The sequence below is a fragment of the Eucalyptus grandis genome, chromosome 3 (genome assembly GCF_016545825.1).
Source record: "Eucalyptus grandis isolate ANBG69807.140 chromosome 3, ASM1654582v1, whole genome shotgun sequence".
Taxonomy (NCBI): domain Eukaryota; kingdom Viridiplantae; phylum Streptophyta; class Magnoliopsida; order Myrtales; family Myrtaceae; genus Eucalyptus; species Eucalyptus grandis.
The window spans coordinates 58,044,750-58,060,448 of record NC_052614.1 but is presented as its reverse complement, the minus strand read 5'-3'; the positions used below and the strand labels follow the sequence as shown (position 1 = coordinate 58,060,448).

Below are 15,699 nucleotides of genomic sequence, written 5' to 3'. Positions count from 1 at the left end.
ATGGCCTACCAATATAGCAGCAGAGGGATTTCCGGAAGAATCTCAGCACTGTGTGTTGGAGTACTTCTGTCATTTATCCCTACAATTTTGGTTTTTAGTCCACGGAGGTTCCTTGAATTTGTTGCCGTTCTCTAAAATTGATGAAAGAATCACATCTAAATCTCATGTCGGCGACATCTTGAGCTGCTCTTTGTTTGTTGCTTACAAATGAGACACTCTGCTTACACCACTGGCTATTTAGACTAAGTTGACAAGTCACTCAGTATACGCCACATGCGGCTCTATCGAGTTTTCAGACACAGAAAAGTTTCTTGCATTAAGCCTCTCATTTGTGTTCGTGGTTGACCATTTATCATCGAGGTGCCTAGATGTAAAATCCTGAAATTTAACCCTATTCGAAATATATGAAATAGTAATTTCATCAATGTACTTATGGTTATTTTGCTCTGAAATGATTACTCACGAGTTAATTAATCTATTGGGTGATGCTGTAAAGGGTTAAAATGCGAAATATCGGATAATTCGATTAGACCGCTCAACCATAAGGCTTGGCAATGGTGAATACTACACTGTTATAAGTCAACTAGCGAACTAATATAAATTGATTTGATGGAAGTATGTAGTCAGTTTGCGGATGATTCCGCACGATTACGATATTCGTGTCGAATGATAATAAACCGATTTTCAATTGATATTATATTTATTGTACATAATTTGAACTATTGTGATTACATGACAACCGAAAATCGTCCATGATTCGAAGAGGTACAAACGTGGATCGAAAATTATCGATCATGATCAATCGTGCGATAATCTGTAAAAACCACCCGATAGTTTAGGTCATACTAAATCGCGTTCCATCAATTTTTAACCATGAAATTTAATTCGATTTCAGATATCAAACTTTTGAGAGTTTCAAGACTAATTTATTGGACGTCGCCTCATCTAATTTATTGGACGTCGCCTCATCGTTCATTGAATTATCCGCGAGTTCGAAATTCTCTCCTCCCTCACTTCTCCCGCACCACTTTCCTCTGTCTCCAATTCCTCTTCTTGTCTTTCATCCCCCCTCTCATCTCCATCATTTCACCCACCACCACCACGCCATCTCATCCGCCACCTCAACCCCCATCTTCTCTTCCTCTTCTTCTTGTTCTTCTTTTCATCTCGCTCCTTCCATCGTCACCATCATCCAACGTCATCATCTTCAGCACCATCACCATCTATCATCGCCATCCGCCACGCATCACCACCATCACCGCCTCTTGCCGTCGCCTGCTCGCGCCGTCCGTGTTGCCATTGCTTTGCTGTCATCACTGCCGAACCACCCCTGCGTGGCCGTGAGCTTGAGGAGTTGCCACCGTCCTTGAGTTTCGTTCGAGTTGCGAGCCTCGTGTTTTGTTACCGTCACGCTGCCGTCGCCACGAGCTTGCCGTCACCAAAAACCAGTGAATTAAGGTGTTAATTAAGTTTAGTGATATATTAGTTTAGGAATAATGACGTTTAGTATTAGTTAATTTTAATTTATTCTTATTTGCGATTAAGAACGGTTTAGAAAAATTTAAGTGTGATTAGTTTAAGTAAGTACGATTAGATTAATCAATTTTAGCTTAATTAATCGTGATTTATTTTGATTTAATCGTAATTTCTTTAATTAAGAAAAGTGGAAGGGGCCGGGTCGGGCCAGATCCGGCTTTAGCCCGGCCCACCTTTTTCTTTCCTTCCCCCCGCGGCCCGGCCCCAGCCTTCTCCCTCCTCCTTCCATTCTCTGCGCGCAGACCTGCAGCAAGAAAGAAAATGGCAAGAAAGAAAATGGCAGCAGAAAGCAGAAAGGAGGCGCAGAAGATAGGGCACCGCAGGAGAGAAAAGAGGAAAAGCAGCACAGCAACGCAGAGACCAGGAGGAGAACAGGAATCGAGAAGAAGGGGAACGCAGGGGACCGGAGGCGACGGGAGGAGACCCGAGGACAACCGGGGATAGGGGCCGAGAGAGATTTGAGAGGGCCTTTGGCGGGAGAGCTTGAGGGAAAGGAGAGGGGTAGAAACGGAGAGTGACCGGGAAGAAGGAGGCCCGGAATCCACCTCAGCCGAGCATCGCTCAGCCATCCCCGACGCAAGCTTGCGCCTCCTAGCCGGAACCACCAAGCCGCTGCTTCCCTTTCCTCGAATTCAAGTTTTTGCGGTGAGTTCTTAGTTTTTGGTTCAACCCGTGTCGATTTCCCAAGGATCCCGGCTTGGGGGCGTGCGAGGCGACCGAACATAGTCCGATCTATCGATCTCGCCCGCCGTTCGGCCCGCCCCGGGGAGCCGGGCAGGGGCCCTCAACCGACCTTCTTTTTTATGTGCCTTGCTTTTGCGCTTTTTTCTCATGTTTTGCACGACATACTGAGCCGGGGTGCGCGTGTTGGGTTCTCTGATGCTGTCCTTCGCCGATGTTGAGCATTCCTTGCCGACTCGTGTTGAACTTTGATGTGGTTCTGAGCCCTGTTCTTGTCCGTGATTTCCTTTCATCTGTCGCCCACCACATGTTTGACAAAATGCCTCTGAGAGTCGATTTAAAATGGTTATGGTTAATTTGACTATGGCGTGTGTAAAATCAATTGAGTAATCTTATATTAAGCCTAGACTCGACACATAGTGGATTTGCCGAGTACTTTATCAAACTTTTATCTTGTGATGTTCTTCGTATTGTGCTCCTCATGATGAACGTTGGTGAGGAGAGTGAATGAGGGTCTCTGTGATGCATATTACCGAATCTCCAGTGATGTTTGCGTTGAACTCGTGTTACGTCCCATTCTCTATATTCATGTTTTGGGCATTTTTGTGAAGCAATGGGTTCGATTGTTGAATCGATGAACGATGGTGATATTTCGATGATAGCCGATGAAGATGGTTTGGTAAAAACTTGGAGCAGCGAGGACAGTTCCACTCGTGTTGTGGATGTCTTGTTTTAGATGAAGATGGGTTGTTGATTTTCTCTAGCGTCTCAATTCTTTAGTCTGATTGAAAGAAGGGATCTGGGAGGGACTAATATGCAGAGGGAAAGTGCAGGCTTATGAGAAGGGAAATGTGAGAAGATTTTGGCTGTGGGCTCGTTGGACTTTGGGGTTTAATGGAGATTATGGGCTTGAACTTAGCTAAGATTGGTAAATTTGAGCCGTTTTAGACTAAGGGAGTTTGGGCCAATTTGAATTAGATGAATTTGGGCTGGGGCTCTTGTCATAAGTGAGTTTGGGTCTCCTCCGGTTTTGGCAAATTGGACTTCGCTTGGTCCTTTTCTTGAAGGGCTTGCTCTAACAGCCCATCTTTTGTCCGTGAAGCCCAAATTAATGTGACCAGGCTTCTGTCCTCATCCGGAGTGGGCCCAAGGCCTGGCTTATCTCTTCTTTTCCGAATTAAAAAATTAAATAAATATTTTTATAAGAATTAAAATGAATTAACAATTCCAAAAAAAATTATTTCTTTAACTCAGAAAAAGCTAAAAAAAAAATGGTTTTTTTTTTTTGGGCGATTCTCTCTAAAAGTGTGAGAAAATCCTTGATAAATATTTGCCCAAAATTGAACAAGCCTAAGGCTTTACAATAAGGTTCAAATGGTTCTTAGATACCTTTGATTGTGCTATTTCCATATGATGACTATGGCCTCCCCTTACTTAGTCAAGATTGTGTTTATTTATTTTTTAGTGACAGATGCTTGCTTTTTCATGCAATTTATTTAATGTCACTTTGGTAGCTATAATTATTATTTTAATGATTGTGCACCATCAATAATCACCTCACATGTTAGTAGATAGGTTTAAAATCAATCCAAACTGCCTGACTTTTTTTTTTTTTTTTTTTTTTTTAAATGAAGATTAGGTACTGAGAAAGTACTAATTGGTCAATTAGTGGAAGTTAATCCCCGACCTTAGATTCTCTGATTGCGTAAGAAGTGAGGTACTTTCCCAATACCTTACTTGGTTTCTAGCTAATCCCAATAGGCTAGCGGCGACTCCTTATTGAGAAATTTTTAAAAATACCCCAATGTCGCATGAGGTATGGGCTTGGAAGAGCCTATGTTTAATTATTGGCTATAGGCCCGTCTTTTAGACAATACCCCTAAACCTATTCCCTCTCCTCGAGAGGTATGTCGTGACAGTTTATAATTATTAAACTCCTAAGGTTAATAAGTTGATAAATAAATTGCCACTTTTAGAAATCGTTTGTTGCTATTTATTATTCCTCATGTTGTTGATTAACTGCGTGTTTATTTGAGTTGCTTCTGCATGCGTTTAATCGAAAGATAAAAAAAATTGATTGGCGACACGTCATGTGATGTCATAATTTAATTAACCGTCATGGGATGTTTGCGTGTTCGGGGTTCGGGGCATGACATCCTCGTCTGAAGTGATATCAGAGCCCGATTAGTACTAGGAATGATAATGTGCAATGAGTTTGGGAATAGTTAACTAGGAAAAATGTTTTTCTTATGCTTGTAATTGATTGATTATTTTGTGCGGGTTGCTCCAATTTCTAATTCCTTGTTGGAATTGGAAAACAGATTTTTGTAAATATCCTGCGAGATGAGCAATCTTGAGCAGAGGGCCCCTCGGAGAAGGGCCATAGCAACTTTGACAAGTGCTAGGGGAAGGGCATCGACTCAAGTTGGTGCCAGAGGAAGAGCATCGAGACGAGTTGGTGCTAGAGGGAGAGCACTAGCACAAACGGGTGCTAGAGGGAGGGTACCGGTTGATCCTAGGGTTGATGGGATCTTGTAAGCCCTAGAAACCTTGGTGAACGTGGTTGGGCAGCAAGCTCAGAATCAAGTTACTGCCATCACAGACGCTACTGTCGCCGCCACCGCCGCCACTGCCGCCGCCATTGCTGCCACTGTCGCTGCTACTGCTACCACTGCTGCCACTAATGCTGCTGCTGTTATTGCCGCACCTACAAAAGTTCCACCTGGAGATGGGAATGGGGAGTGGCCTATGCATAAATTGGTGGAGCAGTTTCTGAAGTTAAAACCGCCAAAATTTACTGGAGTATGTGACCCCGAGGTTGCAACCATGTGGGTCCGAGAGTTGGACAAGGTTTTTGCACTGTTAAGGTGTTCAGAGGACAAGGTGACCCTGGCTGTGTATCAACTGCAGGGTAATGCGAGCACGTGGTGGGAGGCCACTAAAGGAAGAGTGTTTCCTGAGGGTATGGTCCCGAAGTGGGATGCCTTCGTCAAAGCCTTTTATGGAAAGTATTTCTCAAAGTGTGGTCAAGAACAAAAGATGGCTGAGTTCGAATGCCTCCACCAGAACCAGATGACTGTAGATCAGTACGAGACGAAGTTCGCCGAGCTGTCGAAGTACACACCAAGGTTGATTAAGGACCCGGTGGATAGAGCAAGAATGTTCAAAGATGGTTTGAAGCCAGAGATTAGGGTCCCGTTGGTACCGCTAGATCTCAAGGACTATGACGAACTGTATAAGAGGGCTCGGCTGATTGAGAGGAACCTGAATGAACATGCAATTGCATTTGAGTCGCAGTTTGCACCAAATAGAGACAATAATCAATTTGGGAAGAGATCGATGACTAGAGGAAAGTATCCTCTCCCTTACAATTGAAAATGTGGTATAATAAAGTCGGCACTCCACTCGAATGGCGTGTGCCGATTCTATAGAAGGAAGCATGGATCAGCCCCATGTTTTGCTAGAAAGGGAGCTTGTTATGGATGTGGCCAGCACGGCCATCAGGTGATGAATTGTTCGCGTAGGCCCATGTGAGCGCAGGTGCCACTATCGTAGATAGGACAAGCAACAGGAAGTGTGTCGTAGAACGCTCGACAGGGCATTTTGAGCAACCTCTAGTGCAAGGAAGAGTGTATGCTGTCACCCTTTGGGTGACGGAGAACTCGTACAGTGTGGTTACATGTATGGTCTCATTGAATGACCATGTTGCTTATGTTTTATTTGATCTTGGAGCCACGCATTCCTTTATTATTGAGCAATTCATTAAGTTAGTTGGGTTAAATCCAAAACCGTTAGAAGCAATCATTAGTATATCTACCCTGATGAAGAATAAAGTGTTATCTGAAATAAGGTATTTTGGTTGCAAGTTAGTAATTTGTGATCAAGAGGAAAGAATAGATTTAATTATGTTGGCGATGTTTGATTTTGATGTGATTATTAGTATGGATTGGCTCAACAAGCAACGAGCTATCATGGTCTGTTATCGTGAAGTGATTCAATTTAACTCGTTAGTGGCTGGTAGTTTCAAGTTTGTTGAAAATCGAGGAGGATCATCGATAACTTTAATTTGGTCGCTTGAGGCAACCTGGTTGTTGGATGTGGGTTGCCAAGGTTATTTGGCAACTGTAGTTGATACGTCAGTTGAGGAGCCAAGGATCGAAGACATTGCTGAGGTGTGAGAATTTTCAAATGTCTTTCCTGAGGAGTTGCTTGGTTTGCCCTTTGAAAGGGAGATAGAGTTTATGATTAAGTTGGCTTCTAGGACGAAGCCAATTTCTAAGACATCGTACTTATAGCGTTGTCAGAATTAAAGGAATTAAAGGCGTAGATGTAGGAGCTGTTAGACAAAGAATTCATTCGTCCTAGTGCATTGCTTTGGCGAGTGCTAGTTTTATTCGTAAGGAAAAATGATGGTTCGTTGCGTTTTTACATCGACTATTGACAATTCAATTAAGTGACGATCAAGAACAAATATCCCTTGCCAATGACAGATGACTTGTTTGATCAGTTATAGGAAGTTACTGTATTTTTCAAGATTAATCTAATGACAGGTTACCATTAGTTGAAAATCAAGAAGGAAGATATACCGAAGATGGCATTTCGTACGTGTTATGGTCATTACAAGTTCACCATAATGCTGTTTGGATTAACCAATGCTCCAGCTACTTTCATGGATTTAATGAACCAAGTGTTCAAGGAGTACTTAGATCAGTTTGTGATTATGTTCATCGATAATATCTTGGTATATTCGAAGAGTCCAGAGGAGCATAAACATCACTTGAGGACTCCAGACCTTATGAGAACATGAGCTATTGAGGACGGTACTTTAGACCTTGTGAGAACATGAGTTGTATGCCAAATTTAGTAAATGCGAGTTTTGGCTAACTCGCGTAACTTTCTTGGGTCATTTGATTTTTGGTGAAAGGATTTTTGTGGACCTGATCAAGATTGAAGCTATTATGAACTGGCCAAGACCAACAATAGTGACTACGATTCGAAATTTCTTGGGATTAGTAGGCTATTATAGACGGTTTGTGGAAAGATTTCCTGCGATAGCCATGCCTCTGACGCGATTGCTAAAGAAAGAAGAAATTTTGAATGGATGGATAAGTGTGAGCTTAGTTTCCAAGAGTTTAAGCATAAGTTGACTACTGCACTCGAGTTGACCATTCCATCTGGTCTTGAAGGATATGAGATTTACACTGATACGTCGTACTGGGCTGTGTTTTGATACAACATGGAAGAGTGGTTGCGTACACATCTCATAAGATGAGGGTTCACGAGTTGAATTGTCTGACGCATAATTTGGAACTAGCAGTGATCATCTTTGTCCTAAAGATTTGGAGGCATTACTTGTGTGGAGAACGGTTCCAAATTTTTATGGACCATCAAAATCTCAAGTATTTGTTCTCTCAAAATGAGCTAAACATGAAGTAGCATCGCTGGATGGAGCTTCTTAAGGGACTATAACTACAATATTCTATATCATCTTGGAAATGCCAATAAGATCGGAGATGTGCTAAGTCGGAAGTTATCGATTGCACAAATGATATTTCGGGAGTGAATTTTGCTCGAAGAAGTTCGAGATTCAGATTTTAAGTTTAAGATATGCTAGCTTTCAAGTCTTATGGCTACTCTTAGAATTGAACCGGAAGTACAGGTGAAGATTAAGACGCTGCAGTCAACAAACCTTGAAATCCAGAAAGTTTTGCAAGAGGATGCGGAAAAGAGGAAAGATGATTTCCAAGTTACGAAGGACGGATTATTGAGTTTCGTGGACGATTGTGCGTGCTCAATGATGTGGAGCTTTAAGGAGGAAATTTTATCAGAATAGTAGTTATAGAATTCATCCGAGCAGTCAGAATTTGCGCCAGTAATATTGGTGAGGAGTAACTATTGGTGAGGTGAAGCTTAAAATTTTCACTTGTCGTCTTCCTCTCCCTCCAACGTATGCCGGTTGGCCTACTTTGAACGCTAGCACCCGGAGATCTCAAATAGTTGACCTTGATACTGTCACGTCATCGAAAGAAAACGAGCACCAAAACATTTATCTGTTAAAACTATCCAAAGAAAGTACAATTTATTGAAAGTACTTTTAAATTATCATGAGTGCAAGTCTGCAGTGTGTAACACATAAAATGAATATAGCTGAGAGCTTCTACTGGTGTGTGATGTAAGGGTAATGAAATCGTGCGTCCTTAGTGACATAATCATGCATCCTTAATGACATAATCATGCATCTGTCTGCTATCAGGGTGTTTGTGTTATGGTTACTTCTTTGATCCTTCTATGTTCCTCTTCTTTCTGTTGAATGAGTTATTTCGAACTGAATTATTGCTCTATAAAAAGGACTAGAAAATGGCCTTGCGAACCCAATAATGCCTCTTCGAATCATTCCACTCTGACAAGTCTGATTTGTAAAGAGAATTCACATTTTGTAAACAGCATCATCAACCAAAAAAAGTGTGAACCATGATCTAATGTTTCTGGGCATATCACGTCCAATGTTCCTGGGCATATAAAGCAACAGAAATGGAGTTCGATCGATAAGATACCAGAATTTACCAAAATATTATGTCCTTTATAGATTGCTTCCTCAAAGTTAAAATCTTTTAGAAAGAATCATCTCGCTTACATTCTCATGTACGAGTGCAAATTATATTCAGAACTTCCTATGAAAGCATAAAGGTCACAAATGATCACATCTCTCCTGTCTTTAAGCAGTGATATATGGTGACTTGTTCTCTTTTCTTGGGTTGGGATTGTATTGAGCCCCCACTCATCTCCTTTGCTGAAGCACACATGATACTTCGGGTACAAATACAGGAAGTCACAATCCAAACTGGAAATCACAAAGCGCAAACATTGGAATATGGCTTCCAGAATGGTATTTTGAAGAGATGACGTGCGATTGTTAGCACCATTTTCTTGACATGATACAAAAACTCCACTGGCGTTCGATGGTTTACCATTGCTAATGTCTGTGGTCATAGCTTGTCCTCTACGAGCTCTCCCAGCTTTTCAGATCTTTTTTCTAACTCTTCCAACCTGCGACTCAATATTGCGTGCCAACCAAGTAACAAGGTTTGATCATGGAATTGTTGAACGTCAAAGGTGTAGGTCTAACACCAATTTGTTGGGATAATTTGAAAATGAATCACTCACAACTCACACAACTGAAGGAAGAGATTCTGTTCATTTCACCTTATCGGAAACAATTATAAGACTCCTTTTATAGGCTTGATACATGATTCTTACACTTAAGGCCCGCATGTTTTCGTTTTTTTTTTTTTTTTGGTTTATGAATAGAAATTTTGTTTTTTTTTTCCAAGAAAAAAAAAAAGAACAGAAAACGCGTTTGTTTGCGTTTTTGTTCAAAATCAAATTTTTGTTGCCGAAACACAACAAGAACAGAAATGATAAACAAAAAAAAAATTGTTTTTTGCCCCGAAACACTTTTTCTTCTTTTCTTCTTTGGCGGTCGCCGGCCTCGCCATGGCCGGCGACCGGCCGTCGAGGGCCGTCAAGGGTCGGCGACCTCGCCGGAGCATCGTTAGCCCCCGGCGAGGACGAGTGTTGTCGGCGCGAGCGAGGCTCAGCCTCTCCTTGGTTGGGCGAGCTCGAGCTCGCCCAGATCCGGCGAGGCCGAGCCTCGCCCGCGCCGGCGACGCTTAGCCTCGCCCGGATCCGGCAAGGCCGAGTGTCGCCAACCCCGGCGAGGCTTGGCCTGGCCGTGGCTGGGCGAGGCTGCCAGCCCCGTCGGCCGATCGTCGGAGGCCGACAACCGACCGAAAGAAGAAAAATAAAAATGTTAAAAAATTAAAAGAAACAAAAAAAGAATATAAATTTATCAAACGTGTTTCTATTCATTTTTTATTCCCGGAACAAATTTATCAAACGTATCTTTCTGGTCAAAAATTGTTCCCCGGAACAGAAACACTTTTTTCTATTTCTGTTCCCTGGAACAATTTTTGAACAGAAACGTTACCAAACGCGTCCTTAATGACTCATGAAATATTTCTAGCATTCCAAGGAGATAGATTCCTAGGATCTTACAAAACATTGATTAAACTTAGAAATACAACTCACACAACTCAAGGAGAGAGAATATGTTCATTTGAAACAATTACAAGACTCCTTTTGTAAGCTCTTTTATAGGCTTGATAGATGACTCTTATACTTAATGACTCATTAAATATTTCCAACATTCCAAGGAGATAGATTCTTAGGAACTTACAAAACATTGATTGGACCTAGAAACACAAACAAACAAGACATATAAATACGAACAAACTTCTTAAAAGCAACGCCACAATAAAGACTCTTCTTCAACTCTTACACCAGTCTTGGGAGTCCAATGGACATCTTGTAAATTGATAACTTATTTAATGAATCGATCACCTTTTCGCGACAACTTCTTATGAATTTGGTTTAATTACTAATAGGAACTACAGGAGCAAGAATATGCCCCGAGATCAGGAGGCCTGATCTTGCACAAGAGTCAACATAATTTTCCAACACTTTGTCTAGCTTCTAACGAGAACAGCCGATCTTCGGTACGGTCACTTAAAAGCAGGCTTAATAATGCTTATCTGGTGACAGTCTCGTGTATTCTTTGAAGCCCAATTTGGACGAACGATCTCTGCGATCTTCATCTTCCCTCTATAAAACCCTGTTCTCCATACTCAGCTTCAGGTGCGGTCTCTAAAAGTTACGCAAAGAGGCTTGCCCAAAGTGATGGCACCAGGCCGTCGCTGTTCAAAGTATGTGTTGGTTTATAGTTCTTTCTCAAGCTTCAGGGACAGACAGGGCGTCCCCATATTGAACAGAAGCAAAAGCCTCAGTAACAGTTGGACGGTAGTAAAAAAGACATTACTTAGAGAGGGTCCTGGAGACCCTCCTAGAAGTTCGGCCGTAGGCTCCAGAAAACCATCCACCTTATCGGCACCCATAGAGGCAATGGCAGGTGACTGGCGAAGAGCTCTCCGTGGCTTTCCCGTGCCTTTAGGGATGGGCTTGCCCTGTCGTCCCTTGCCTCTCTTTCTTTCCTCATTTCTATGTTTTGCAACTCACCATTCAAGAACGTTCTCTGAATTTATCGATTCATCAACCCTCCGATGACCCAAAAATGTGGCAATGGTTGATTTGCCTTCATGAATGAAGGTAGCATCGACGTACACTGTTTCTCATATCATTCCTTTTCCTTGGGACCAAAATGCTTGTCTTATTCTTGTCATTACATTAGAGACAAAGTGAAGGCCGTTCTGAGTAATGATATTATCTTGTCTGCACGCTTCGTGGATATTAACTTACTGAACTCCAGTATTTTCTAATGCACATCCGACTCAAAAGAAGCGATGGTGTCTTGAAGTTCAACTCAATAAGCACAAATAAGGAAATTACATAATGATAAGATAAAACCAACCAGAAAATAGCGTTCCGTCCTTCAGCCATAGCTTCCTTAAAGTTCGTATATTATGAGCTAAAATTACTTAAAGAGTATGATGCAAGAACATTTTTTAATCAAAAACACAACAAATGCACATATTTCCCCTGCCTGTTTACCAATGCACAAGAAAATCGGCCAGAGTTGTCGTCTCCTTTGAATCACACAAATACTTGCAAAACACGTATACGAGCACGCATAGACAAGGGATAATTTTTGTGACATGGAAATTGAACTCGATATGATGTACGGTCGTTATAGGATTGACTGGATCCATGAGTTCTTGGCAATGTTATGCTTCAAGTTGTTCCAACATGAGCTCTTCCATTTTCTTGACTCTCTTCTCTAGATCTTCCAGCCTTTGATTCATCATCGTGATCCAATACAGCATGGCGTCGCTTGGGTAGGGACTTATAGTGTCATCTGGAGTCTGTATAGGATGGGCTGTGGGACCGAGCGGCCTCATTTTGCATGAAGCCTCTAGTTGCTTGACATAGTCATCCACCAGATTGTCTAGCTTCTCGCGCAGCTTGGAGTTCTCCTTTATTTGGTCTCCCAGGATCTGCATATTATAAGTCAGTACAGCCCACTCGTTGAATTTATGGAGGGGGTTCATCAAATGCAGCAATCGTCCATTTTGATGTAGATTATTTAGATTTGGATGAGCGCCTATCCTCCTCCTTAGGTCCTGAAATTGTCTTTCGGTCATCTTGACTTCAACCTGTAAAAAAGAATGTAGCTATAGTTTGAAAGTGGTCACAGAATTTGTGTGCTTGAAAAGAGTTCATTTGCGCGAGACTCGTGATCATCAGAAATACGTTGAAACACCGAAGCATGAAGGTGATGCTGGAGTACCTCAAGAACTTCGGATAACTTTAATAAGGCCGGTACTTGGCAGGCTGGGAAGTGTGTTTTACCATAGAGATTGCCCCTTTATAAAGATGTGAACTATTGGATGCGCTGTCCATGATTCTTAGGCAAAGATGGTCAACGGATATAGAAGCAGAGGAATCTCTGGAAGAATCTCAGCGCTGTGTATTGGTATTTTCTGTTGTTTGTCCCTACATTTGGTTGTTAGTCCGCTGAGGTTCTTTGAATTTAGTGGCATTTTCTAAAATTAAGGTGAAAGAATCACATCTGTTTTATGCAGCGACATCTTAAGCACTAGACTGGCTTGCCGTTCGATAGTTTAGAACAGTGGTCTCAACTCTACTTACATCATTAGAAATTTAGCATAAGTTGATAAAGTCACTTACACTCGGTACATGCCAATTGCGGCTCTATCAAGACTACAGTCAGAGAGAGGTTTCTTGCACTAAGGGCCTATTTTTTTATTTGTGTTTTTGTTCTCCGGAACAAAAATTTCGGTTCTTTTGTTCCGAGAAACAAAAAAAGAACAGAAACGTGTTTGTTTACACTTTTGTTCCCAGGAACAAGAAATCTATTTTTTTTCTTGTTTCCGAGAATAGAAACAAGAAGTAGAAAAAATTTATTTCTTGTTTCCGAAAACAAATCCAAGAAATAACTTTTTTTCTTCTCATTTTCTTCTTCTTTTTCTTTCCTTCTTCTTCCTTTGGTCGGTTCTTTGGCCTCACCATGGGCCATGGCCGGCGATCTCGCCGAAGCGTCGCCGGCCCCTGATGAGGCCAAGCTCACCCAACCACCGGCGAGGCTAGCATCGCCCAGCGGTGGCCTGGCAAGGCCAAGCCTCACCAGTGGCTGGGGAGGCCGAGCCTTGCCGGTGGCCTTGGTGGCTAGGCAAGGTCATTGGCGAGGCTCGACCTCGCCCAGGCGGTGCGAGGTCGGCCTCGCCCTAGCCTGGTGAGGCTAAGCCTCACGCCGGCTGGCGAGTCGCCTCGCCTTGGCTGGGTGAGCTCGAGCTTGCCTAAATCGACAAGGCCGAGTCTCGCTTGGCCATGGCCGAGGTCAGCGATTGGCCAAAAGAAGAAAGAAGAAAAAAAAATGAAAAATATAATAAAAATATTTAAAAATCAAAAGAAACAAAAAAATTATATAAATTTACCAAACACATTTATGTTCCTGGAGTAAATTTTTTTTGCAGTTACCAAGCACGTTCTTATACTCAGAAATTATTCCCCTGGAACAAAAACAAACAAAAAAACTATTTCTGTTAAAAAATTATTCCCTGGAACAGAAACATTACCAAACGCGCCCTAAGTCTCTGATTTGTGTTTATGGTGGTCCATTTGTCATTGAGATCTATAGGAGATTTAGAATTTTTGCATGTTTGTCGTCTTGGACCACAAATCAAAACTTGGGTTCAGCAGTAATAGTGACATGCGTTACATATTTAGGATCTTTTTAGAATAATACACTCAAGTGTCAAAGTGGAGGAGGCAAATAAGAGATTGAGCTCTTTTGACTGGAATCGATGACCATTTTAGCCGCTTTTCTAGGCAAAGAGGGAGGAGTGAAGGTAGCACCAAGAATGGCATCTGAGGACAAGATGAAGGACAAAGAAAAGTGATAAGGTAAACGCATGGCATCGCAGATTACTTGTGCAACTAAAATGAGTACTGCAGATGCTGTGACAATTGCAGATAGAGCTTTAGCATGACAGCAATGTAGGAACAATTAAAGCAAGAGTCACGCAGTAATTCAACAAGTCTCACGAAACTTTCGATTTTTGAAGTTCACCCTGACTGATAAAAATAGTTTTTTTTTTTTTTTTTTGGTGAAAGTAAGTGATGATTGATAAAAATAGTTACTATGCCCGTGAGGGGAAAATATCGATTTGAGAATTACCAATAGTCACACTTACTCTATTTCTTCACCTTTACTTGATACGATAGTTTGGCCTTTTTTCTTTCCCCTAGCATCAAGTAAAGCATAACTTGTAAGAAAGCAAGAGCTTCTTCACTAACTAGATGGTGATGCATCCTATTCTTTATCAATTAGTAAGAGTGAAGATTCTTGCCGTGTGTTCTATGCAGATATGCCGTTGTCAGGAAGGCAAACAATTCAGGATGTTTTGAGCCTTAGTTGCATGATTTTTAGTTGTATACTCTGTGCCTCCTAGACATAAGTGAATCCGTACCCTCATTGATATAAGTTGCACCAGAAAATTAAAGAGAGAACAACAAGCTTACAAAGTTAAAGAGTCATTTCTCTCTCTCTCTTACAAAGGTAAGAGTCATCTCTTTCTCTCTCTCTCTCTCTTCTCTCCTGTTCATTAGTTCATACCTTCTCTTCCGAGAAATCTAGGTCAAGATAGAGCTTTATATTATTCTCTGAAGTTTAACGTTTTCTTTTTCATGATCCTTTCCAATCCAGAATACCTTCACGAGCAAGAAGAGTGCGAGAAGTTCCACCGTGAAAGATCATGGCTACTGAGAGGTATTTAGCGACCATAAGAGCACAATCGAACATGCAGCCAAAATTGGAGGAGAACCACCTTAAGATTTTGCACATGAAGGAACCTGTTGGGGATTGGCGAGAATGGACGATACTGACGTATGATCAAAATGTCCTGGGAGACTTACTGACAAGGGAAAACAAGCTTCTCCAGAAGAGAATTGATGAGTATGAGATGAAGCTTAAAATTCTCACTTCTGCTCCTCCTCTCCCTCCAACGTACACGCCAAGATCTCAAAATGTAGACCTTGAGATTGCTACGTCATGGAAAGAAAACGAGCCCTAAAATGTTTATCTGTTGAAACTATCAAAAGAATAAATTTTATTTACAGAAGTGCTTTGGGGTTATTACAAGTGCAAGTCGGCAATGTGTAATGGATAAACTTAAGATGGCTGAGAGCTTCAACCCGTGTGTGATGTGAGGGTGATAAAGGCGTGCTTCCATCATGATGTAATTATGCATCTGTTCGCAATAAGAGTGTTTGTGTTATCATTACTTCTTTGCTCCTTCTAAGCTCCTCTTTCTTCTAGTGAATGAGTTCTTTTGAACTGAATTTTGCTCTATGAAAGCACTTGAAACTGGCCTTGAGTCCAACAATGCCTCTTTGAATCATTCTTCTCTGACAAGTCTCATGATTTGTAAAGAGAATTTGCATTTTGTA

General features: G+C 41.7%; 1 protein-coding gene and 1 long non-coding RNA gene across 2 annotated transcripts; both read left to right on the top strand.

Moving 5' to 3' along the window:
• The first annotated feature begins 1,807 nt into the window (after positions 1-1,807).
• LOC104437933 lies at positions 1,808-8,319 on the top strand. The gene is made up of 2 exons (XM_010050979.3): positions 1,808-2,181; positions 4,539-8,319. Exon 2 carries the CDS (start codon positions 4,966-4,968, stop codon positions 5,590-5,592), a length of 627 nt encoding a protein of 208 aa, XP_010049281.2. The 5' UTR covers positions 1,808-2,181; positions 4,539-4,965; the 3' UTR covers positions 5,593-8,319.
• Positions 8,320-14,656: 6,337 nt separating this feature from the next.
• On the top strand, positions 14,657-15,533 carry LOC104437931. The gene is made up of 2 exons (XR_724525.3): positions 14,657-14,809; positions 14,957-15,533. It is a non-coding gene; the product is annotated as an uncharacterized LOC104437931 (long non-coding RNA).
• Positions 15,534-15,699: the final 166 nt, after the last annotated feature.

What these genes read in the sequence shown, in the direction of transcription:
- LOC104437933 (XM_010050979.3), top strand. Translation starts at nt 4,966, where the DNA reads ATGCATAAATTGGTGGAGCAGTTTCTGAAGTTAAAACCGCCAAAATTT.